Source organism: Malus domestica, chromosome 07 (genome assembly GCF_042453785.1).
Source record: "Malus domestica chromosome 07, GDT2T_hap1".
Classification (NCBI taxonomy): Eukaryota; Viridiplantae; Streptophyta; class Magnoliopsida; order Rosales; family Rosaceae; genus Malus; species Malus domestica.
Window position 1 is genome coordinate 17,100,649 of NC_091667.1, and position 26,231 is coordinate 17,126,879.

At 39.5% G+C, this 26,231-nt stretch overlaps 1 protein-coding gene and 1 long non-coding RNA gene across 3 annotated transcripts; both read right to left on the reverse strand.

Moving 5' to 3' along the window:
- Nucleotides 1–5,796: 5,796 nt before the first annotated feature.
- On the reverse strand, nt 5,797–7,576 carry LOC114825780 (uncharacterized). The gene is made up of 3 exons (XR_003774575.2): nt 7,087–7,576; nt 6,798–7,019; nt 5,797–6,452 (listed from the first exon to the last, which is right to left on the reverse strand). It is a non-coding gene; the product is annotated as an uncharacterized lncRNA (long non-coding RNA).
- A 10,246-nt stretch (nt 7,577–17,822) lies between these two features.
- Nucleotides 17,823–23,867, reverse strand: LOC103439113 (TMV resistance protein N). Of its 2 annotated transcripts, none has more exons than XM_008377666.4 (5): nt 22,857–23,867; nt 21,662–22,751; nt 21,258–21,536; nt 18,602–20,376; nt 17,823–18,472 (listed from the first exon to the last, which is right to left on the reverse strand). In XM_008377666.4, coding segments are annotated over exons 1-5 (3,642 nt in total). In that variant the 5' UTR covers nt 23,354–23,867; the 3' UTR covers nt 17,823–18,471. The 2 variants fall into 2 exon arrangements, with proteins under 2 accessions (XP_008375888.3, XP_070680806.1); XM_070824705.1 differs by having other exon boundaries at nt 22,487–22,751; nt 22,857–23,581.
- Between the last annotated feature and the right edge of the window lie 2,364 nt (nt 23,868–26,231).

Below are 26,231 nucleotides of genomic sequence, written 5' to 3' on the forward strand. Positions count from 1 at the left end.
ATGATGATCACGTCAACTATATTACCCTACAAGGTTTTAATGAAGATTGACGGCCGACTCGGATCTCAGTCCAAAAAACCATCGAGGTAGGCGCCGAGACTGTCCACCAGGATTTGGCGAGACTCAGTTTGGCTAATTTACTCCCTACCACTGATGATTGACATCAAAAGCGAGAGGCGTTGGGCCGTGGTTTCATCCACGATGGAACGCATGCTGGCCCATTGGTACGTTATTTCCAAGCACCTGCATTCGGGCATCAACTTAATTTAATTTTTGGCCGAAGAGGATAACGGCCCGGAACTATAGTTGGATAACGTTCAGGCCGCACTGGTCGAGCTCAACGACAGCCAACCCCAAGTTAAAGATCCTTTAAAGGAAATAAATGTTGGAACGACCGACGATCCTCGGTCGTTATTTATTAATGCATTATTACCCCATGCCGTGAAAGTTAAACTCCATCAATTACTTCACGAGTTTAAAGATTGTTTTGCTTGGAGTTATCATGAGATGTCGGGTCTCAATCGGACCCTTGTCGAACATGAATTACGTATCAAACCTAGCTGCAAGCCGTTTCGACAACCCCATCGACGATTCTCGATCGAGGTACAACTCGGCATAAAAGATGAAATTGTTCGACTATTAAATGCCGGGTTTATCCGAACTGCTCGATACGTCGAATGGTTGGCGAATATCATACCAGTGCTAAAGAAAAATGGGGCCCTACGCATTTGCATTGATTTTCGAAATTTGAATCTGGCAACACCCAAGGATGCATATCCCATGCCAATTTCAGATTTGGTAATCGACGCCGTGACTAACCATGACATGTTGTCATTCATGGATTGACATGCCGGTTATAACCAGATATTTATTGCCAAGGCCGATGTTCATAAAACTGATTTCTGCTGCCCGGGGGCACTTGGAACCTATGAGTGGGTAGTCATGCCATTTGGTCTCAAAAATGTTGGTGGCACGTATCAACGCGCGATGAACACCATTTTTCATGACTTGATTGGCACAACCATAGAAGTGTATATTGATGACGTCGTGGTCAAATCATAAAATCACCGAACGCATATTGATGATCTTCGGCAAGCTTTCCTTCGCATGCGTTAACATAACCGTAAGATGAACCCGGCCAAATGCACATTTGGTGTGTCGGCCGGTAATTTCTTTAGTTTTCTTGTCTATCATCGCAGAATCGAGGTAGACGTGAACAAAGCTCGTGCAATTATTGACACCCTACCCCCGACGACCAAAAAACAACTCCAGTCCTTGCTCAGGAAAATCAATTTTCTTCGCCGTTTCATAGCTAATTCTGCAGGCAAAATGACGGCATTCTCTACTGATAAGAGCATATTTAGGAGTCTTAGATGGCTTGTTCTTGTGCATTTAGTTTGTTATTCCTTAGTTATTTTAGTCTTTTAAGCCATTTTCGTGTGTTTTCAGATTCTAAGGACAAAGTATGCAAGAAGGTGCATTTTGGAGCTTTTTGGAGCAAAATTAGGCTTGGAATAGTTATCACATGCTTGGGGCAAAAGGAATGGACAAAATTGAAGAAGGATTCCTAGTCGAATAAGGATTCCTAGAAGAATAAGGATTCCTACTTAAATGAGGATTCCTACTTGAAGTAGGAAAGTTAAGCCAAGGTTTCCTATTTTGGTTTGACCTTTCCTAATCCTAAATGTCTCTAAATTCCAGCAACATTGAAGGCCTCCTAAGCATTCTAGGACACAAAATACATCTTCCTTGCACAATCCAAGGCCTTACCGCAATCTTCCCATTTTCCATTTCCCTTGCCGTGCAGGAGAACCTCTTTCCCTTCAGTTTTAGGACATTTATCCTTCCCTAAATCACATGCTGCACCCTCCTAATTTCTTGCTGTGCAAGGGAGAGTGTTTTTTCCTATTTCCTTGCATTAAAACACATTCCTATTGTGTTTTATGTTCTTGCAGCATATCTTAGCCTATTTCCCTTAGTTTTCTGATTTTATTTCCTTTTTCTAGAGCCTTTGACTTAATTTTTGTTAACCAAAATAAGTTACGGTTTGAATTCCTGAAAACCTTAAATAAACTTCCTTTTTACAGCCCAAAGGGATCCATTCATTCACCCATTCACGCCAGAAATCATCTCTCACTCTCTGCCGCATCCATCCTTCACCATTCTCCATAATTTATGACCTTAATAAACCCTTGCCGCACCATACATCTATCCTAACCATAAACTCATCCTTCTACACCATCCATAACCCCCAAAACTCACCATCAAACCTTGTGCCGTAGCAAGAAGGAAGAAGGAGAGCCCTTGGACGTGCTTGCCATTCGAGCTAGGATAGCTGGAACGTTTTAGGTGTAATCTTTCTTTTGTTTTCAATGTTTCAATTCAATAATCTTTGTTTTGTGAGTATGAGGAACTAAACCCCTCTAGTTAGGGGGAATTCGAAACCATGTTCATACTTGCAATATGATTTGATTACATCTAGTTATGATTCATAAGTTGTGAATTCTATTTACTTATCCGTTTGAATTCAAACTGATTTATGTGTGTTGGTTGAGAGTGCACGCTTAATTTTCATGCAAAAATCTGATGCTAGGATATAAGGGAGTTTCACCTAATCATTATGAATTTATATTCACAAGTAGTGAAGGTTGCTTGTCACAATCGTGTTAAGTAAATTCTTGGCATAAGCTTCATGCAATTCATAGTTACAAGTGCCTCGTCAATGCTTATGATTTTCATAGAACTTAATCATCTTTGCTCATATCTTTATTATGCAATTCATGTAGGGAACTTGTGAAGAATGCTTTGGGTTGTTGTATGCAATCATCCAATTCAATGAAATTAGGAAAATCTGAGGGTTAATTAGTGCAATTCACAATTAATCTGGGGTGTTGAGGATTCATGGGTATTGAAAAGCAACTGGAAATCATTTTGTTTGCAAGTGTGTCAAGGGTGGAGAAGAACCTCGTAGCTAGCCTATCATCTATAGTTTTACCCTAAATTCGTCCAAATTTTGCTTAGTTTACAATCTGTTTGTTTTGTTTTCAAATTCACCAAAACCAAACCCCCCCCTTTTACTTTGTTGAGTCATATTAGTTAGAAACTGATTTAGTTTGTGTTTTTAAGTGTTTTGAACGAAGTCAAAACCTATTTTCGTTCAAATTTACTCTTACTGGCAGATTTGAGTCTTTCAGCTTGTTTTGTGCTGTTTTGAGTCTTTTGAGTTGTCTTAGTGTTTTAGAGTTTAGTTTTGCATTCTTTGAGTCTAGGTTAGCGTTTTAAACTTAGTTTTACGTTTTTACTCAGTTTCAAGTGTTTTAGCAAGCCTTCCTAATCCTCGGTTTAGAACAATCCCTACTTATACATATACTACAATTGTCACAAGAGGGTTTAATTTGTGTGTTAAGTTAATTTTCGCATCATCTACACTTTTGAAACTTAAGGACTCAGATAAGTTTGAGTGGCGTGAAGAACATCAAGCGGCTTTCACGTAAATCAAGGTTACTTTTGCAACTCCACCCGTCCTCGTACCGCCTCGACGTGATAAACCCCTTAAGCTTTACATTTCAGCGGCCAAAGAATCCATCGGTTGCCTCATCGCATAAGATATTGATGCTGGGCGAGAACAATCTATTTTCTATCTCAGCCAAAACCTCAATCCTCCAGAGATCAATTATTCACCCGTCAAGAAGCTTTACTTGGCTTTGTTCTTTGCCGTATCAAAACTCCGACACTATATGCTCCCATCCGTTACTCAGGTCATCGCCCAGATATATGTCATTCGATATATGCTTACTCGGCCAATAGTTAAAGGCCGAATCGAGAAATGGACACTCGCACTATCTGAGTTTAGTTTGCAGTACGTCCCACAAAAAGCCGTCGAATGACAAGCGCTTGCTAATTTCTTAGCCCACCACCCCTCTCCATATAGGTTCGGGGGCAACGACGTTGAAATCAGCATGGTGGGAACACGTGATAATTATTGGACGATGTATTTCGATGGTTCAAGTACGTCGACATTGGCCGGCGTAGGGATCGTACTTCAGTTTCCACATCAACACCGTTGGTTCTTTTCCCTCAAGTTGGATTTCGATTGTATCAACAATCAGGCCGAATACGAAGCCCTTGTTATCGGCCTTAGCGTCCTTCATGATTTGCATGCTGCTCGGGTCCTCGTCTTTGGTGATTTGGAGCTTGTGATTAACAAACTCAATGGAACTTTTCGATGCATGAGGTGCACTCTGGCGCCTTATCACATGGTTGCCAGTTACTTGGCCGAGTCAATCGACGGTATCACGTTCAATCATATTTCCCATGTTTGGAACACCGTCGCAGACGAACTCACTCAAATAGCTTCCAGAGCGCAACTCCTGGGGGGCAAGTTTGGCCGAATGATACCCGTTTTACGGCAATTGTATCTGGCTTTGGTTAATCAACAAGTCCTCCAGCGCGACCAAGTCATCTGTGCACAAGTAATGTCCTTACCTTCATTGTTGGAACGGTAGGATCCTGTAGATATTTGCGGTCGAGACACTAACAAATGACTGAAGAAAGCCAATTATGCAATACCTTGATAATCCCAGAGGCAAACACGACCGAAAGACAAGGGTCCATGCCACAAACTACGTCTCGTACCAGAATGAGTTGTGTCGAAAAGGCGAGGACTATTTATTACTGTTATGCCTCGGCCCGCAAGAAACCGTACAAGCAATCATAGAGGTGCACGAAGGAATTTGTGGAGCCCATTAATCAGGACGTAAGATGCGTTGGCTACTTCGCTGGCACGGTTACTTATGGGCAAGCATATTGAAAGATTGTATTGAATATGCACAAGGATGCGTCCAGTGTCAAATTCATGGACCCATCCAAAGAGCCCCAGCCAAATTACTTCATTCGGTCACCAACTTTGGCCGTTCAAAGGATGGGAAATAGACATGATCGGCAAAATTATGCCATCTTCTGGAGCAGCGAAACATGCATGGATACTCGTGGCAACTAATTATTTCACTAAATAGGTTGAAGCAAAATCATACGCCGAATTAACATCCAATGAGGTTTATGATTTTGTGGAGGAGCATATTGTGACCAGATTCGGCATACCAAGAACGATCATAATTGATAATGGCATAATCTTCATAGCCGAAAGGTTCAAAGAGTATACGGCGAGCTTAAAAATTCAGCTTGAGCAGTCCACACCATACTATCTACAAACGAATGGACAAACTAAAGCAAGTAATAAGGTTTTGATCGGCATTCTCGAAAAAATAATAAAAGAAAGACCTGGCATGTGGCATTTAAAATTGAATGAAGCCTTGTAGGCATACCGGACTTCACCCCGGTCAGCAACGGGGACCACCCCATATGCATTAACCTATGGACATGACGCGATGTTACCAATCGAGCTAAGTGTAACTTCTTTACGCGTGATTGAACAGAGTAGTTTGTCCAATGCAAAATACAACCAAGCCATGTTACAAGAGTTAGAAGATTTGGAAACAGATCAGCTTAACACTTACAATCTTCTAGTGGCACAAAAGAAAATTGCCAAGCGAGTGTATAATCAAAGAGTCAAATAAAAAACGTTCGGTGATGGAGAGTTAGTTTGGCAAACGGTGCTACCCGTGGGAATTAAAGACCCCAGGTTCGGTAAATGGTAGCCGAATTGGGAAGGACCGTTCATTGTCCATAAGGTCCTTGGCAAGAGGGCATATCATCTTAAAGATCGAATCGTTATTATTCACAAGTTGCCAATCAATGGAAAGTTCTTAAAAAAATACTACCCAGTCAAATGGGAGATGCAAGAATAAAAGCTTGTTTCATTTCATTGATAAGTCAGTTTACAGTCAAACAATTCTAGGGTGATGAAGGAAGAAGAGTTCCAAGAAGGGCCTTCAGCTCCAACCACCTCAGCTCGCCCATTATGACCTCGGCTTACTGGTTCTTCCTGTCCATCTTCAGCTGCTCGACTCTCTTCACGTTCGTCGTGTATTCGATTAAACAAGATTTACCACCCGACTCAAAGTCACTCGTAAGATCAGAAGCAATGGCCGACATTCGGTTTGCCAGTTTGGCCATTTGACGGTCGAGGTCGGCCAGGGCCTCCTTTTTCACCTTTAAAGTATCGATCTTCGGACGAAGAGCATCTTCATCAAGTCATCATCGGCCTGAAGAGCGTTCTCGAAAGTACTGAAGGATTCCTTAACTCGCTCCAAGGTAGACGACGCCTGAATGATAGCTTCGGTGCTCAATTGATCATCACTTCCGAGGTCATTTAGGCATGCACCAAACAAATCAAGACCTTTGCACTTGAAGACTTGTGAAGCTGAGAGGGACAAAACTTCTTGCAACCGAACAAGAACAGATGATTCGGCAGGTTCAGTCATAGCTGCCAAAGGACCAGCTGCTCCAGAAGTGCTTAAAAGAAAAGCATCAAACTCGACTTCCCATGAAGGCTACACATGAAAACAGTTTAAGCGCGAGGAAAATCACAAAAGAATATAGCAAGAAGGTTTTTGTTTTAAACCTGCCGAGAGGTGACTTCGGCCATGTCTTCGAGTTCATTGCTCAAACCTAAAGAACTTAATGGCCAAGCCCAATGTTTTAGACTTCTTCTTAATTCACGCGGCCGATGAAGGTTATTTATGTTCGATGGCCACTAAGGTGGCCAGGAAATATAGATAACACCTTTCGGCGTATAAAATTTTCAGAGAAATGAATAACTGGGCACCTGACATTTAATATTTTCTCGGTTCAGACATGTTTTAACAAATTGACAATAGAAAGTAATCGAGCCTTACAAAAGTCGAGGTCACTTTTTGATGAGGGATGCCGAGGTCTTGGTCCTGAGGGTGAAGTGGAGTTTCTGACGTCGCTTCAGGCTCGACCATAGGCTTCTTTCCATGATCGACCGTTGGAGGATTAACCTGATCGGCCGCCTCAACCACGGGGGGAGGATCAACGGAAGAAGCCTAGATTGGTCGAGAGCGACTCGCCAGCGGAGTCTCGTCACTCCCATCATCCTAAAACATAAGTGTTAATAATTGTTTAATATTTAATAAGCAAAAAGAGTTGACAGCGTAATCATACCTTTTCTAAGATAACAACCAAATGCTTCGGATTCTTGGAGAGATCCTTTATAATTGAATGAGTCGTTTCCCCCAGAACGGGTACTCCTGTTGACCCTGGAGCTGCAGGCAAGTCAACCGAGGGTGCAGCAACCAGCTCAACCACTACCCCAGGGACCTCAGGTGTTGGTTGAGCTTGGGTGGCCAGGTCAGCCAGAGAAGGCCGATTATCTGCCGAAGTTTGAGCAACGGAAGCAGGAGGAGAGGCATTCGGGGTGGTGGTCCCAGTGGTGTGGCTGGAGAAAACATGAATCTCCCGAGTTCCCTTATTCACCAATTTCTTGACGCGTTTATAAGGACGAAGAGTTTCACCTGTCGTCTCGGTGACCAGGTGATGTCGTTTGCTCGGTAGGTTTTGAGTGGTGGCTTTGGTCGTCTTGGAGGAAGAGGCCAATTTTTTCTTGACCACTATCGGGCGGCAACCACATCTGTCTGTTTTAGTACTCGACCACCTAAGAAAGCGAAGTCCCGTTAATAGAATTACCCAAATGTCTAAAAAAAAGGTAGAAACAGTGGTATACCTTGGGGCGCTTCTTTAGATTGAGGGGCAGAGGGTTTCTTGGGCCGGTCACCAAAAAATTTGTTGACTACTTCTTCAACCGAAATGCCAAAAAAGTCGTGCGTATATTCCTCCCACCAGTCACCAAAGATATCAGTGCCGAGAGATTCAGGAGAATTTGGTCAAAGATGAAATTTCATACATTGTTCTTGAAATTCTTTCTCGGCGTCTCTACACTCCCTTTCTGAAGAACAAGAGACGCGCAATCGGGTCAGAAAGGAGCGAGAAGAAAGTAAAGGCAATGGGCAACCTTGGAGGTAACCGAGCTGTCAGGCGGTAAAGTGGGGGTGACAGACTTCCCAACTCGCCCGATGAGCATCACAACCAAGGGGAAGGTCATGAGTTAACACGAACGACCCCTAGTTTTGACGAAAAATAGCATCCTCACTGTCACTCCAAGTCGATGAGGGAAGCCTGGTGGAGCAAGGATATTCTTGACGACGATATATCAAAAATTCATCATCAGAAATGACATCCAGGCCGAATAGGTGTTTGAACACTTTTTCAGCTCGATGAGGGGGCACTGGTCGAGAGGCCAATTGAAGGCTGAGCGTTATAGTAGACTGGAGGTTGGAGACTTCTAACCGAAGTGTCAAGAAATAAACCTGCAACCAAAGTTGAAACACCCAGAGAGGTCCATTCTGGTGCGGGTCGATCTTGTTGAGGGTCGTCTAGGCCAAGCAATGAAGAAGGTTGGTGAAGATGGTGGGGCTGAGCGCTAAAGAATGGCCATTAGCCAGGGTTCCGCTACCAGCATGTTCTCAACTAAGCATTTATTTGACTTGGAACAACAAATGAATTTGTTATACCAGTAGAACAGGAAGGCCTCGTGTTCCCCCTTCCGAAGGCTCGCTTCTCCTCGACCAGCAAAATGGAGGATAAGGGTGTTGTAGTTCAGAAAATTCTTGTGCAATTTCTGAACATCGACTTTTGAAGGCTCTTGACCTTCCTGGCTCAACGTCTCGACGGCTCGATCGTCGAACAACGCCTTGAGGTCAAGGTTAGAAGGGCATCCAATAAGGGTAGCGTCGACCGAGATGCCAGAAGGAGAAGTCCTAATGATAGCCGAGATGTCGAAGATGGTAGGAGTCATATGACCAAATGGAATGACCAAGGTGTTGGTGGCCGAGCACCAGAGGCTAAGAGCTGCCATGAGGAGCTTTTATCCATTGTAATCTCCATAGTCAAAAAATTGATAGCGTCGTAAATACCAAGAGTTTTCCACTCTTTACCGAAGAACCTTTCCATTCAAACGACCCATGCCACCTAGTTTGCATTAGGTGAAGGCCAGGATCCTTGGGGTTTTGTTTGGCACCACTTCGACCAATCGAATCCTTGCAACAAACATGTTAAACAATATTTTTTGAACAGGTTGGTGATGGATGATGGCACTGTATCCTTGAAGAGTAGGTCCAAAACTTAGTAAGTAGTGTTGGATTCACCTTCGAAACGCAGAGTTTTGATAGTGTGCTGATCGATGAAATCCTTGCACTGGTCGCACTCAGAAGAGAGTTGTGATACAAAGGAGGCCATTGAGGAAAGGTTAGAAATTTCTGAGATGAAAGTGTCAGAATCCTTGTTTTTGAAGTTTTTTCTAGAAGAAAACAGAACGGTAAGAAAATTTCAAAGGTTTAAGAGAGCATAAGGTATGAATGGAAAAAGTCTAGGTATTTATAAGCATTTGGAACGGAAGGCTAAACAGTTGACTTTCAAAATCAAGGGTAAGATCGAGCAGGAAAGATAGTAATCATTGTATAGGTTCAGAAAATCAAGGCGAGAGGATCGAGGTTTTCATGGATTAAGGACGCATGATGGCGTGTAACTGCAGTTTTAATGCAAGAGAGACGTTTCGACGGTCGCATGGTTTCAAGAATCATGATTAAAAGCTGCTAGGGTAACCAGGGGGTTGACATGCGGCATGATGGTTTGGAAATCAAGATTGTGGGATCACGTCTCATAAATGCGCGTGGTGGCAGTTCCCAAGAACCGGTTTCACTTCTTCAAGGTCGAGGCTCAAACCAAGGAATATAGGTCGACGACCTCAGAAGTGAAGGGAAAATTTTTGGACCTAAAAATATTGTTTGGGCCGAGTTAGAGCTAACTTGGCCCAGTGTTGGATAGGCTGGGTTTAAATCCTTTCTCGACCCAAAAATCGTGTACAGGTGTCAATGGGAGATATTTAGCCCATGGGCTGTACGGTCGGAATTGGCCATATCTTATCGGAAAGTGGAATGTGGACGAATCCTGTTGTGAGAGAGAGTCTCGACGGGATCAGGATGCTGAGATTGAATACGGTCTGATAACGAGTTATGTTCGGAGTCCTAGTAGGAATAGGATTGGCCGAAATGAAATTGGATAATGAGAAGGAGTTTTAATCCAAGAGTGATTATGATTCAATACAAGTTAGCTGCTATAAATAGGGAGGGAAGACATCGAAACAAGCCCCTCCAATTCAACACACAACTGCCTTGCGCAAATTCTCTCAACAACCTTGAGATTTTTCTTTTTTCTTTTTACCGACACACCTTCAGTTTGGATAAACAGCACTGTGAAGGCAACCGGTGATATCTTCAGTTGCCATAAACAACACTGTCGCCGTAGAATCAGCCCATCTCACAGCATCTTCAGTCGGCATAGACAGCACTGCGTCGAGGGCGACTGGTTATCTATCCAAGTCTTGGTCAAGAAGGATTTCCGAATCCTTATTGGTCGAGGTCATCTCATCAGCCTTCTCGGCGAAGTGAGGTGTTACAGTTTATTGGGCTCGACACATTGCACGCTGAGTTACTTTATGATTGGATACTCTCAAGTGGGATTTAAAGTTCGGCATTTCTACGGATGAACCACGTTTACTGTTAAGACTTATATCTGCTTTGAGTATTTATGCCCTTACACTTTGGTGTCGATTTGGCGTGAGTTTACTCTGATGAATACCATCACTGTGACCGAATCCAACAACAACGATTTGTGAACTTTGTAAGAATAGTAGCCTTGTCTTCAGGTTCGAGAACCCAAGAGGCCGAGACGTGTTCCTTCCTCGGTCACAATCGCAAGACACAGAAGTCAACCGCGCATTCAATGCAACATCAACATATTTTACTCCTCGGCCGAGCTCAGTCGACGAGTTGGCACGCCCCGCATTCAACCAAAGGACGTAGTTAGCTCATAGATTACTCGGCCTGTGCGCCACGTAGGCTAGGTAGTTTTTAAGGTCAACACCTTTACACAAAGGGTTCCATATTTAAGGTAAGTTTACAAACTTATATTTATATTATTGTAATTTATACAACAACAACAAAATTTGTGTGGACCCATGCATGTGATCAAAGAACCAAATAATACTTGCATGTTAATTTTTTGAAGTAATTAATTAATGTTGTATAATTATTCCCTAGGATAATTTTAATATGTTTAATGTTATTTATTATTTTATTATCAAATTGGATTATTATTCATTAATATTAGGTTTTATTATTCCATATTATTTTTATAATTACTTAAATTCTTACAATCATTTTCTTTACTTCCTATTTAATTCTTCTGTAGAATAACTTTATTATTTAGGTTCTCTTATATAGCCGCCGTCACTACTATATTTTTTGGCCAAAAAATAATTGCCTAATTTCCATGAAAAATAAATATAGGTACGTTTAAGATGTCTAGTGGAGTTACTAAACGTGATCCAGCTTGGGAACTAGAGACCCAATAGACGGAAACAAACATGGCACAATTTGCAAATATTGTGGTCGGGTAATGAAGAGTGACGAAAACACGACTTAAGTACCATCTTAGTGGATTAGATCTAGGAAATAATGTCCAACGATGCAATAATGTCCCCCCCCCCCCAGAAGTGAAGGCATTCATCACCATATTATTAAAAAATAAAAAACACCAGAAGGAAAAGAAAACACATGGAATGGAAAATATTCGAGCTAGGCTACGAGGAGAATTCATTGGCCAAGCGGTTGACAGTGATGATGATGACGATGAGGACGAATGTGATGATGACATGGGACCTGAAGAACGATGCAATTTCAAACAAGCATTACGTGCCTCCAAACAGTCAGCATGGGAAAGAGAACACCTTTATAAAATTCCTAATAGAGCACAAGGTTCCGGGACAAGTGGTGATGCACAAATGAGACGAGGAGCAAGTGTTAGAGAATCACAACCAACACCATAAATGGCCCCAAGTTTATGTAAGTCATCCAAAGCACATTAAAAGAGTGTTTGGCGTTATTTCACTGGAGGTAATGTGAAAGAGGGAATGGGGCGTCTAATTAGCAAGTTCTTTATCTATGAAAATGTCTCTGCTGAGAATGCGTCATCACATCATTTAAAAAATATGGTATTGGGATGTCAACAGGCCGGTGTTGGAGTACAACCTCCCACTCCCTATGAGGTAAGAAACAAATATTTGGAAATGGAGTATAAAGACATTGGCGAGTATGTTAACAAGTTGAGGTCAAAGTGGGAAACTAATGGTTGCACAATCATGTGTGATGGATGGGCTGGCCCGACTAGATTGTCTATCATAAACTTCATGGTATACTCCAAGGGAAAGACAATTTTTTTTAAGTCCATTGATGCTTCAAACCATATAAAGAACTACAAGTATATTTACAAATTATTGAGGGATGTAATCATGGAGGTGGGAGAGCATAATGTTGTCCAAGTCGTGACCGACAATGGTTCTGCATTTGTCAAAGCTGGAAAAAAGTTAATGAAGTATCATAATGTGTTTTGGACATCATGTGCAGCACATTGTATTGATCTCATGTTTAAGGCAATGGGGAAGAGAGAGAATATTGCTAATGTCGTAAAAAGAGCTAGAACAATCACAAATTATATTTACAATCACGGTTGGTTGTTGGCAAAGATGCGTGAATTTTGCAAATGAGAAATTATTTGTCCAGCTACCACTCGATTCACCACCAACTATATTGCATTAGACAGCCTACTTAAGAAGAAAGCAGGGTTGAAGCAACTATTCACTAGTGACAATTGGGCTAACCACAATTTCAGTCGCTTAAATGCAGATCGTATGGTGGAAAGTATAGTGCTTGATCATGCTTTTTGGACTCAATTAGAACATGTGTGCCAAGTGTTTAAACCTCTTTACAAAGTTTTACGGATCGTTGACACATAAGTGTATCCTACTATGGGGGCAATATATGAGTTGATGTGTGTAGTGAAGGAGGACTTGGAAAGAAAACATGGTGCAAGGTGGGTCATAAAGATAATTGATGACCGATGGTATAAAACATTATACCACGATTTGCATACAGCAGGTATAAATTATGCCATAATTTGCAATTCATTTCTTTAGTTGCATAAGTATTATTTCTCTAATTAGAGTATGTGTTTCTTTGAATAGCATATTATTTGAATCCTCGATACCAATACAGACCCGGTGTTGGAGATGATGGTACCTTTATATGTGTTGTACATAATGTATACTCTAAATTAGACCCTGCATCACCAGTAGTTGGCCAATTTGGAAATGAGGTACACAATTACTTAAATTATAATAATTACATTGTTGGATTAAACTAACACGATTGATTGAATTCAGCTAACATGGTTTAAAGATGCAAGAAGAACTTTTGGAGAACCAACATCAGTTGTTGCTCGAACAAAAATGTCTCCTAGTGAGTGTAAACATATTTCACTATCAGTTTATAATAGAATTTGTTGGAGTTATTAAGCTTATCAACATTGTTTTTCATTATAACTGAATGGTGGATCATGTATAGAACTAATGCACCAATTGTGAGAAAGTTAGCAATCAAAGTATTATCACAAACAGCTTCCTCATCTTCTTGTGAAACAAAATTGGAGTACATTTGCACTCATACACTTAAAGCAAAGAAATAGGTTGGCTCATAGTAGGTTGGAAAAATTAGTTTATTGCTACTACAACATGAAGCTCCAAATTCGAGATAAGGAAGCAGAAATAGATCATGTCGACCATGGTGACCCACTAGATGTGTTTGATATTGTTGCTGAAGATGATGATACAGAGGGTAACCAACTTTGTCAATGGATTAGACCTCTTCATTTAAATGACGATGAAGGCAACCCAGCTCTAAGAGTTGCTGAAAAAGCACGTAATGAAGGGATAAATGTAGAAAGAGTATTAGATGAGGAGGTGGGATCTAGCATCGCTGACTCTTTGGAAGAACTTTTGCGCCCAAGACCAAGAAACACTAGAATTCCACCTTCTTCCAATCCTACACAACCACAAGCTGTTGATACTAATGATAGCTCTAGTACAAGATCAGGAGACTCACCTACCACCGAAGGTGGGAATGATGAAGGATATAGTGGAGCTGGAGGTAGTAGTGGATATGGAAACTATGTTGGACCACCTCCCGTATTTATGAGCCCCTTCACTAGTGAGGCAAACTTCACGCATGCAACACAAGATGAGGACCATGACAGTAGGCGAGCAGGACTAGGAATTGGTGCCATAGGGAAGGACTATACTCGTAGAGAAAGAGGCAAAGGGACTTTGTCAAGTCAAGAAGATGACTCGTTATCTATAACTTCGGACTCTGTTGGACTGGGAAGTAGTAACTATGGTTATACTCATAACCAACCAGTTCCCTACCCTTCATATCCCATTCCTGTTAGGATGGAATCGAGCGACTCATGGAAAGAATCCAAGACTCAATCTTCAAATGATTTTGCTTATGGACAACGTCAACTAATCTCGGATCCATATGGGTGGCATGTTAACAATTACATGCAAAACTATTTTGGGGATTTATCATTTGATAACTACTCTTCACAATACACTTACTCTACACATAGAGATGATGAAGATAGTGAAAATTTTGAACCTCATAGGAACTTTATGTGTTACTAAGTCACTCATGTATTTTACCATGCAATGTATAAAGTGTAAAATATTGTACTAATTCATTATATATAAATGATTATGGTGTGTTTAAACTTCTTTCATTAATTACTACATATTTTATACACTCACAATGTTTGCCAGCTTACTATATAATCAACTTAAATCAGTTAAATTCATCATGCAATACATTTCCTTCCAATTTTTTGTGATAAACTAATAGATAATTGACTAAATAAACATCATGCAAAGTTTCAATAAAAATTTCCAAGTTTTTCTTACAATTTCCATACTTTTTTTATTCAATTTTTATCGATATCGATAATATCCCGATATTTCCATTGAAATTTCCATGTTTTTGGACTACCGATATTTTCGATATCATCGATATTTTAGACCTTGGTTTTGACATTAGAAAAAACGTGCAATACTGGACTGATTTGAAATAGCCTGCAATTAGTTTGGTTTGATTTAGTTTAACCTATTTGAACTGCTTAAACCCTAAATTAAAATCATGAATCATTCCACTTCCACATCATCACTGTCCGTCTCAAAATGTTGATAATGAATATCATATTGATAAGAGAACATATATTGCATGAGCTTATAATTAAGAAGTTGAGTTTCTTTGTATATTGTCAATTGTCAACAGTTTTGTAGTGCAACCTCAACTGTCTTTTGTTGAGTTTATACCATCAAACCAATTGGCTTTTAAACATATTAATGTCTTAATCTTTGCGTGCCCCACTAGGAATCCGCATGGGGTCATCGTCATCACCATTGTGGCGTCCGAGTCTGCCGCCAGCACCATCATGTGCTCCACCTCCGTCACCACGTCCAGCCCAACCGCGAGCACCGCCGGAGCCGGATTAAGAGCCGATTTAGGATCTAGATCCGGATCCAAATCCCGAAAGCCTCAACAAATAGATAAGGATGCACAAATAATTCAGCATTCGGTTCAGGAGCCATGTCCTCCCTCTCTTGTCGTCCTTCCTTTCTCCACCATGGCCAACGGGAAACGGGAAACCAGAGTGGGTTTGCAAACTTCTTGAGGTCGCAGTTGTTGTGGCTGTTGCGTCAATAAAGGTTGCATGGTCGACAGAGCAAGCAACGAATAAAGCTAACAATGCCATGAATGGAACACTTACTGCGAAAGATGTGGCATTGGCGGTGCTTGCGACGGCACGCCAGCACTTGTGGCTCCTGGATCAGATCCAAAACCGTTTACAAGGATCCTGATCCATTTGTTGTGGTTTTTCGAAACTTGGATCCGGATCCGAATCCTGAATTGACTCGTAGACGAGGTTCACCACTGTGGCTTTTTGCATCGGCATCGACATCCACGTTCGCCGCTAACACCTCCACGTACTCTACCTTCGTCATCACGCCAAGAGCTGCTTCATAAGTCACTTCAGGAGCCGAATCCAAATCCCGAAAAGTCACAGCAAACGGATCAGGATCCACTAACGATTCTTGATCCGGTTCAGGAGCCACAGGGTTCGCCGCAAGCACTGCCAGAGCTGCGTCTTTTGCAGCAAGTGTTTCATTCATTCATGTCGTTGTTAACTTCATTCGCTTCTTGCTCTACCAACTGCTAATAGCGGAGGAGCTAGGAATTTTTCACGGGATGAGCTAACTTAAACATTTAAATCTTGTAAACAAAGAAAACCGATATTGTATTTTTCACAGTATTAGCAAGCTTAAGAAAATTTTCACAAGATGAGTCAAGAATTGTTCGTTATTAAACAAATACATGTTAAAACTCAAACAAATTTAAACTTGAAAGATATATGTACAAGAAGCGATGAGAAATGATGTAAGAAATAGAGATGGATTGTAACTATATTAGATATTTTTATAATTAAATTGAGAGAACTAGGATTAGTGACTAAATATATGATGAGCTATGTTCGAAAATTAATGAAAATTACATGTAAAATTTTATTTGTTCAATTAAAGCTACTAGGCTATAGCCCACGGTAACCCTTTTTGATGTAGCATCCACAATAGTCGCGGGCACGAAAAGTTTGATAGCCCAAGTCTTGGTTTTTCGTTGGCCATGGTGGAGAGAGATTATGGCTTTTGAACTGGATTATGAACCGTTAGTGGATCCTTATCTATTTGTTGCGGCATTTTGGGATTTGGATTCGGATCCGAATCTTGAATCTTCTCTTGATTTGGCTCTGGCGGTGCTTGCGGCGGGGCCTAGGCATGGTGACGCAGGTGGAGCACGTGGTGGTAATGGCGTCGAACGAGGATGTCACAATGGTGATGACGATGACCCCTATGGATTTCTAGAGCAGCGCGCGAAGATCTAGACCGTATTATGATTCAAAGAGTTTTATGATGGAGCCTTTAACTTCTTCATGGTATCAAGACAAATTGTCTCACGTGTGAAGTTCAACAACCATATGTGCTCCACGTCATTCCATTTGGTGTTGTACATATATTTGGCTTAAAAATTCGCCACATAGTGGAGTGTTGAAAATAAAATCCACATTGTTGGAAGAATGAACTTTACATGAGCTTATAAGAAGTTGAGCTCCACATCATATTGCCAACTAGTTTTATGGAAGAATAAAAGCTTTATTCACAAAATCTCTCTATTTTCAATGATAAGATGTTATCTTCAATTCGTTGTGCCAAGTTCCTTTTCCATATAGTATGTAGATAAATACAGTAATTTCTTAATTTCTCAAGAAGGAAATTAGCCGAACACAATCAATCACTGAGCACGTTTGCAGTTTAGTATTGACTTGGCTTAGACAACCCCACTAGATAAAGGTCGTACCCAGTGCACAAGGCTCCCGCTTTACGCAGGGTCTGGGAGAGGTGAATATCGGCTAACCTTACCCCCATTTATGGAGAGGCTGCTCCCAAGTCTCAAACCCGAGACTTGGGCCACTAGATGTTGAATAAAAATATAAATGCCAACTTGCAAGGTTTGTCCTAGTGAAGGTAGAAGACGGAGAAGCTATGAAGCGCCAAACCAATAGTAGACAACAAACAAACAAACAAGGCCTAAACAGATTGATTTGATTTGGTTATGTTCTTAGTGTGAGGTGTAAACCAAGCCAAATCCAACGGAATCCTTAACATGGTTATGTTCTTAATTATATAATTAAAACGATTTGCTGTGCAGATTATTCAGTAAAATAATGCATATTGCATGTGATGTCAACATATAAAGCTTTAGCTGGTCTATTTGTGAGTTCCAAGAAAAACTTGAGGCTTGATAGTGTGGTAAGTTGGCTAAATCTCCTACGTCACAACGGTATTCTGGATCAATAATGTAATGTTACGTGAAAAAGTTATATACATCATATCGCTTTATCCATCTAGAATGCCACAGTAATTACTAGCAGCAAAAGGAAGTAGCCCAAAAATAACAAAATTGATCTAGTGAGAAAGATCTAAGGCTACTTACAAGTTACAACGGGTGCGTTTCCCGTGCTCTTGAGCATCAGACATGATCAGTAAGCCTTATGAACCAATCTTTCATGATGCCTTGTACTCTTATCATTTGATTACCATCTTCTGCAGCCGAACACCATATTACAGAAAAATGTCAAGAGAAACAATGAATTGGGAGTGTCAAAATTCTCAAGAATCGATGTTTGGATGTTCGTGGAGCGATGAAAGCACATACAGTTACTATCACCGAGCAATGCACATATTGAACCTCTGCGCCAGGTTTATCGGTTTGAAACAAAGTGCAGCTCATGCTACTAGAATTCGAGAGAATGAAACGCTCAAAAAACTGTGCCCCGTGGTACGTAAAACCCCAAATTTGACGACAATAAGGTATTTTCTTCATAAGTACATACAAGTCCATATAAAAGTCTGCCCTTAGGAGTCCACACGGGAGATGATGACCCTTTTTTAAAGAGAGAAAATCCCTGCAAGCACAAATACATACATACATCTCTATAGAGATATATGTATATATATCAAAGAACGAGTTAATTTTTAACTTTTTAGAAGACCACGTCACCTCAATAATGAAGAAATTTAATGCAATGCAAAGAACAAAGTTCTAGGAAAATGAAATTCTACCATCTGAAAATGTACTTATTGTCTAGATTAAACCATCCAGACTCAAATGTAGCTTTTTCAACTTCCTGCAGATTCATTTCATGTTGGCCTCCACCAAAACACAGCATGAATGTCTGGATAAACCCTGCAGTATCTTGCTTGTAAACAAGACGTATCCCACATTTCTGGACCTCCATGCACGGGTTAATGGCTTCCAATAATGCCCACATTGAACTTGATTCATTTAACGTCTTTGGAAAGCGCATATGAGATTCATAGAAAAAACAAAGAAAATCATCAGAACTAGACCTGACAAAAGTGCAACTTTCCTTCCAGTCAAGAAGATATGGTTCCAGTCGAAACTCATGAGTTCCCAATGTGAATCTGTACAAGTAATCAGAAGCTTCTGTATCTGACTCACTATTGGAAACAGAAGGCCGTCCCTTGACTAAGAAAACAGCAGCAACCCCCATCCACTTCTTATTATCTTTCAAATTTGGAGGTATTGGGATTGCTATGGAATCGCCAGTAACTATATTGCTGAACCACTCTGGGATTTCAATTTGGGCACAAACAGAGCTCATGGAGTATGACCTACAATCCAATAGGTCTCTTTGAAACACTTGAGTTGGTAACCATGAATCAACACATGGTTTCCATTCTTGATCTTCAGACAATATACTGAAAGTAGTCATTCCAAAGCCTCCAGAAGTGTAAGTTCTTGAGATACGTCTTGGTGCTGACGTGTAATATTCTGGATTATTGGATGAACTGTGGGAATTGACAGTAGTCATTCCTGAGACAGCTGAAGTCCATAATTTGAATTCATCTTGGAAACACATCAGTGAAATACAATCTTCTGCATTCACATGCCGAACACTTAACGGCAGTTCAGGAAGCAACTGAAGCCTTCGACAATTGCTCAAGTTGAGAGATTCAAGCTTGGAGAGTTGACAGATGCTTTCTGGTAGCCGAACAAAATTATTGCCACTCAAATTTAATTTTCTTAAGGAGATTAAGTGACCAAAATCTTGGGGAATTGCTCCATCTATTAAATTGCAATAACTTAAGTCTAGCTCTGTCAAAGAAGTTAAACTTGAGATTGAGGTTAGCAACAACAAACTGGTGGGGACATAGCTCTTGCTGCACCACCAACAATTAAAGAGCGAGTGCCACGAATTTGAAGGCAGATCTCGACATCCCCGGAAGGATAGATATTTCAGATTCAACATACCTACAACAGACGGTGATTCTCTTATAGCAGTTCCACTTATATCAAGCTCCTCTAGGCATTCCACACAATTCAGATTCTCAGGTATCTCATCAAATTTTGAGCAACCAGCTAAAATGAGGCTTTTCAGAGATGTCAAATATTGAATGGTATTCGGAAGAGACAAAAAGTTTTTGCAGTCTCTTAAGCTCAACAAGGTAAGACTCGTCAAATGTTGAATTGATGTAGGCAATTCCTCTATAGCAGTCTCATCCAAATAGACTCTCAACAAGCATTTCATATTTCCTTCAACTTCAGGAAACTTCTTGAGTCTTGAACAAGCGGACAGAGTAAGAGTTTTAAGAGATTTCAAACTTTTGAAAGGTGGAAGGCTCTCAACAGATTTGCAGTTTCTCATATTCAAAGAAATAAGGTTTCTGAGACCTCCAATGGTTGGGTGAACCTCAACCAATCTTGCACAACCTTGAAGCACCAAAATCTCAAGATTTGGAACCTCAGTAAAGTCTGGGGTCTTGATCAAGTACTGGGAGTCACTCATATCAATGAAAGTTAGCCTGCTCCAACGCTGAAACCATTTGAAAAATAATCGCATGATTTGAAAGAAAAATAATTGGTAGAAAAATTGGCAATACATTCTTGTAAGACACCTACTCGAAAGTTCAATTTTTGGTTTAAAATATGTAAGTGCTTTTTTTCCGCATTTTAAGTTAGACCCTTCACTTGGTGGGAAAAGGCTTTGTTGTTGCTGTTGTTGTTAAGTTAGATCCCTTATCTTTCCTTTCAGTGTATGTTTATATGAGATGACTATACATTTTTGGAAAGTTGCTAGCAGTAGCCTGTAATTTTTAGACTACTACTTTTTAGAAAGTTTATTAATAATTCTAAATTAAATTCTAACTAATGCAACTTTATTTTACATGTGCATTGTTTATAAACTTGTATTTTATGAAATCTATCAAACAAGACCTAAGATAAACATATAAGAATGTATAATAAAACACAGTGAGGACAACGTCCAGAAATAAAAGAGAGTTATGTTGCATCATGTAAACATGATACCATATGATGTGAAATGTTTAACTGTATAACATTACGATAATATGGATACATTCTCATGATCTGTAAATGGGAATTATATTACACTAAGACAATGTGTCACAGATACTTTCATGTGCTTTGTTTTTTTCGTTAGTAATTTATGTGTACTATTGGTTTTGTATGATATATGTCTACCTAAACATTTTCCATCTATAAAAATTATGGAAAAAAAGATGATGTGTAACATACATGCATGCATGTTTCAGCATTAGACAGACTGAAAAGTCTTTATGGTATACAACCTAAAAAGGGCAGCAGGGTTTCTTCAGACAAGGAAGTGGAATCTAACAGTATCCTCAACTTCAAATTATATTCAAGGATGATCCAGAAGACTAACTGTGATCTTACCTTTTCCCCCGTCCATAGCTGTTTGATGCAACTTGAATTCATCTTGAGTTCGACAAGCTTATCTGATTCAAATCCTGATGGCAAAGAATTTAAAGGACATTCATGCCATTCCAAAAGTGCCAACTCATTAGAAAGATATTTGGTGTTCACAGAAAAGTTTCCGTTCCAAATTTTGAGATATTTTAGTTTCTTCATTTCCGAAAAAGGATCATTAACCCTCAATTTAATCTCCTTTTCTTTTTCAAAATTCAGAAATACACCTTGCACCGAAGTTGTTCCCTAACAGAGAAGAAGACAGAATTAGTTGTAGCAAGCGTTAAAAAATATATATATAACAAGACACTCAACCAATTATTTTTTTAAGTTTAACAATCTCTAAATCTGTATTTCGAGTAATTTCTTACCCTATTATGTACAAGCAGAGGGACAATATCTTTGGGAAGCCACAACCTGCTACGCTTGCCTGCCTCAGGATGCTCCCGACTAACAATTTCCCACCCCAATTGTTCTATCAAATCATGCATCCACAATTTTCTTCCGAATGTAGTTAGAAGACATTTTTCAGTGAGAACTATAAAATGAATGATTGGACAGTGGCCATAACGACTTTCTAGTATTCTTGTTATATGATATTTGTCCTCTCCTTTAAAGAAACATGCAATGTCCAAAAATATTTTCCTTTCTATTTCTTGTAATCCATCAAAACTTACTTTAAGTACATCAAAAAGCATTTCAACAGGCTTTCTTTCTAGCCTAAACAATGCACTTGACCATTCTTCAACACTTCTACGAAAGAGGGATGAACCCAAAACTTCAATGGCTAATGGGAGGCCATAAGCATTTTTTACAAATTTCTTGGATAGCTGGAAAAAATCTTTTCCAACCTGGTCACTCCTAAAGGCTTTCCAATTAAAGAGCTGAAGAGCTTCATTGTTAGTTAACGCCTTAACCTGATTTATTTCGTCCACTCCACCTTTAAGCAATACACCTTTATCTCTTGAGGTTATTATGATTCTACTCCCTGGACCAAACCAACTATGGTCACACAATGCCTTCAATTGTTCTAACCGATCCACATCATCAAGAATGATAAAAACTTTTTTAGTTCGTAGTCTGTGCCTTATTATACTGCTTCCTGTATGAGTGTTGTGCATGCTTACATTACTTTCCAGCAATATATCAGAAAGAAGTTTCTTTTGTAAATGAACTAGACCTTGTTTTTCACTTACCTCTCTAACATTGGCAAGAAAGCTGTAAGCTTCAAACTGAGCACGTATCCTTTCAGAAACTACATGGGCAATAGTTGTCTTTCCGATGCCCCCCATCCCCCAAATCCCTATGATGCGTACATTATTCCACCCCATCTCTAAGTACGAAAGCATTTCTTTTACGCGAGAATCCATCCCAACTAAATCCGTAAATACACTGGAGATTGTTTGATTCAATTTGGTGGAAATATTTTCGACAATAGTTTGAATAAGTTCTGATTCAAATCTGCAAAAGGTTACAACTAATAGTAATAAATCACCATCTCATATTTTGTGAAACCATAGTTTAAATATCACTACAAGAAGAAAGTAAAAAAGTATGTTTACGTACCCGTCTTGCAAATGGAATCCAGAGAGGTCAGCTACCTCAACAAGTGCAGCTCTCCACCTCTGTACTTTTTCTAAATTGCCTTTAACGGCTCGTTCCTCAAGCTTACAAAACGCTTTCCCGAAATTCCCTGTTTGGTTTCGCAGCTCGGATCGATGTACGTGATAGAAAACCGGGACTAGTATCTGTCCCATTACTCTCCTGCACTCAACAGCCTTTGCAAGCTCTTCCATACACCAAGTTGAGTCGGCATAATTGCTCGAAAGAATGGCAATGACACACCTTGATTCTTCAACTGCATTGTAGAGTTCCCAGATGGAACTTCCTTTCTTGAGTTTCTCATCATCCCTGAATGTGATAATTCCCTTTCGAGTCAGCGCGGCATAGAGGTGGTCAGTAAAACTTGTGCGGGTGTCTGTGCCTCTGAAACTGAGGAACACGTCGTACGTCCACAGCGGCGTCGGCGAAGAAGAAGAAGAAACGCCTGCTTGGGGGATCATTGAAGGACTGTGAGGGTTAGTTTGGACAAAATCTGCAAATGGGGTTTAGCAATTTCCTAAGTTCTTGACAAAACAAACGCGACATTGCCGAAGACTTTCGGTGTCAACGCTACTTCAATTGTTAAAAAGTTATTTTCAGCTGGCCAAATTGTGGGTAGTGCGTACAGCGAAAGGAAAACAGGGTTTCCAGACCCAAGGCTTTTAAGAGGAATTTCATCGAACGGTTGGTAGGCATGGTGTAATAAGTCACCAAACTTGGCAATTGGCATTCATAACCATCCGGTTGTTGGTGGCAAAAGCCAAGCTGGGCCGATGGGTTAATGGGAGAGCACGGCTGACTGCATGATTGAGGTGAAGGAGGAGTAAAACTACATTGACCCAGAAGATTACTGGTTTGTGAGCTCAAGCTTGAAGGTGTAGGGACTAAAAAGTACTATTAGATTTGGTGAAGACTAACTTTCTCGCTTTAGTAGTGAAATATCGTAACCTGTCGTATTGACTTTGAATTTAGGTTTTTTTTTAGTTAACATATTTCTTGAAATTTGTATAACTTCTTATTTTAGTTCTGAGATTTAAAATCAATAGAAGTGGTTACGAGTTTTTCCACTATCAATTATTTTGGTTATTTCATAAAAAAATATATTAAATAAGAATCAAAATGACAAAAATATCCTTAATTTTAATAAACAATAGATCAAATGATTTAACAAAAATATCCTCAATTTAATAAACAATGGGCCAAATGATTTGACAAAAATTGAGTATATTTTTGTCATTTTAGCCTTATTTAATAGAGATTTTTCATGGAATGACCGAAGTGATTAATTGTGGACAAATTCAGGGATTACTTCTATTGATTTTAAATTTTAGGGATCAAAGTGATGAATTATATAAATCTCACTGACCATTTAGGTAAAAAAAGCCTTGAATTTATGATTACTTTAGCGAGTGCGTGTGTTTCTTCACACCCACTCTACAAAGTAGCTCTTAAATATTATAATACACAAAAGTGAGAGATAATCTTTGCTAGAGATAAAAGTGAAACGAGTATGTATCGCACAAATGATGCAGGCAAAGAAATGAGAGGGATATTAGTATTATTGCTTTTCACACTTGATCAGATGTGTTGTTTGATCATACATTTCATGCCCTTTATATAGAGCCTTCTACATGCATAATTCTGCAAGGCAAATTAAGGCATGTTGAAAATCATGTCATTCAACAGTAGCAAATCCAACAATACCACCATTTTAGTCATCCTTATTTTTTAACTTTTGACTAAACCATGTGGGCATTCAAACCCACAACTTTTACAACACTCACCCTTGGATGCCCACATATTAACATCAGTTGCCTCCTTAAAACCTTGCTAGGAAAAATCTAGTGGGAAAAAACCGTAGTGAAGGAAAAAGAGTACAACTTTGCTTGAATTATTGATATAGTGTTAAGTATGCTTATGTTGCCTCGTTAAAACCTTGATAGGAAAAACACAGTGAGAAAAATCCTAGTCGAAGGAAAAAAGAGTACAACATGCATGTGTCCTGGATGCTCCCCTTGATTTCTCATTCTTCAATTTGGCTGATTGATAAGCAGACGTAATCCAATACCATGCACTAGTTTCTAAAACGTGCACTTTGGTAGAGATTTGGTAAATATGTCTGCCAGATTTTCATTGCAACGGATTTGTTTGACTTTAATAACCTGAGCTTTCTGAAGTTCATGCGCACTAAAAAACTTTGGAGATATGTGTTTAGTCTTATCGCCCTTGATGAATGCTTCCTTCATTTAGGCAACATGATAGGGTTTTTACCACCTGTAAAAGTAGGAATAAAAACACTTAAAAATACTTGTAAGAGAATGAGGTAGTTGTAGTATAAATGACTTAAGCAGGGTTGTTCTCTACAAGAATTGAATGAATAATTTGTATTTAAACTAATTCTTAGCTAATTATTTGAAACAAAATTTCAAAAAAGGTTGATTTTGAAATTTAAAATAATAAAAACGAATTTAAATAAAAACAATTAAAGAAATTAACAAAGTACAGAAAACAAAAGAAAACAGTTTTGGAAAGCAATTTAAACACTAGGGTTCCACCACCACCACTAACAATCCTATGCAATTTTACCAATTACTTATGAATTTCCATATACATACTTTGAATGTTAGGTTTTCCTAATGCATATTTTCTTTGTGATGTTCAAGTGAAAACGTATATCTAACATGCAATCCGTTTGTGATGTTCAAATCAAATATAAACATGCAAAACTTATTAAGGTTTGTGAAAACATTTGGAAAAACCATGCAACCTTTAAGAGCGTGATGTAGTGAACTTACAATTACTAATCACAAGAAGCCCTCCTCAATTTTAGGGCCTTACACTAGGAAAAGGACTAGTTATGCATAATCAAAATAAAAACTAAAGAAAATATCATTAACTAGAAAAAAGATTGAAAACACCTTGTAGGTAAAAAGTCTAAAATTCTGCAACACTTTGCTAAGTTATCTCAATGTCATGTCAAGAGAACCCTGATGCTATAAAGCTTTATTTATACTACCACAAATTTAAATTCCTCATAGAAAAGGTTATTAAAAAACAAGGAAACAAAATAATAAAAGGATAACTTAAAAACACACTCCAAGCCTAACTAGGAAATCTGCCCAGCAAAGAAATGACCACGTTTCTAGACCTTTAGGGCTCCAAAGCAGGCCTACAATGACTTGAATTAAAGATTAGGACCTTCTCTTCAAGTTTCAAGAAGAGTCCAAGTCCAAAATCCATCATCTTCCAGCCCAAAAGTCACAAATAAGCTCTGCAGCACAATTTGCCAACACCATGCACTTGGCATAAATTAATTTGCCACAATTAGATACTTCGGGT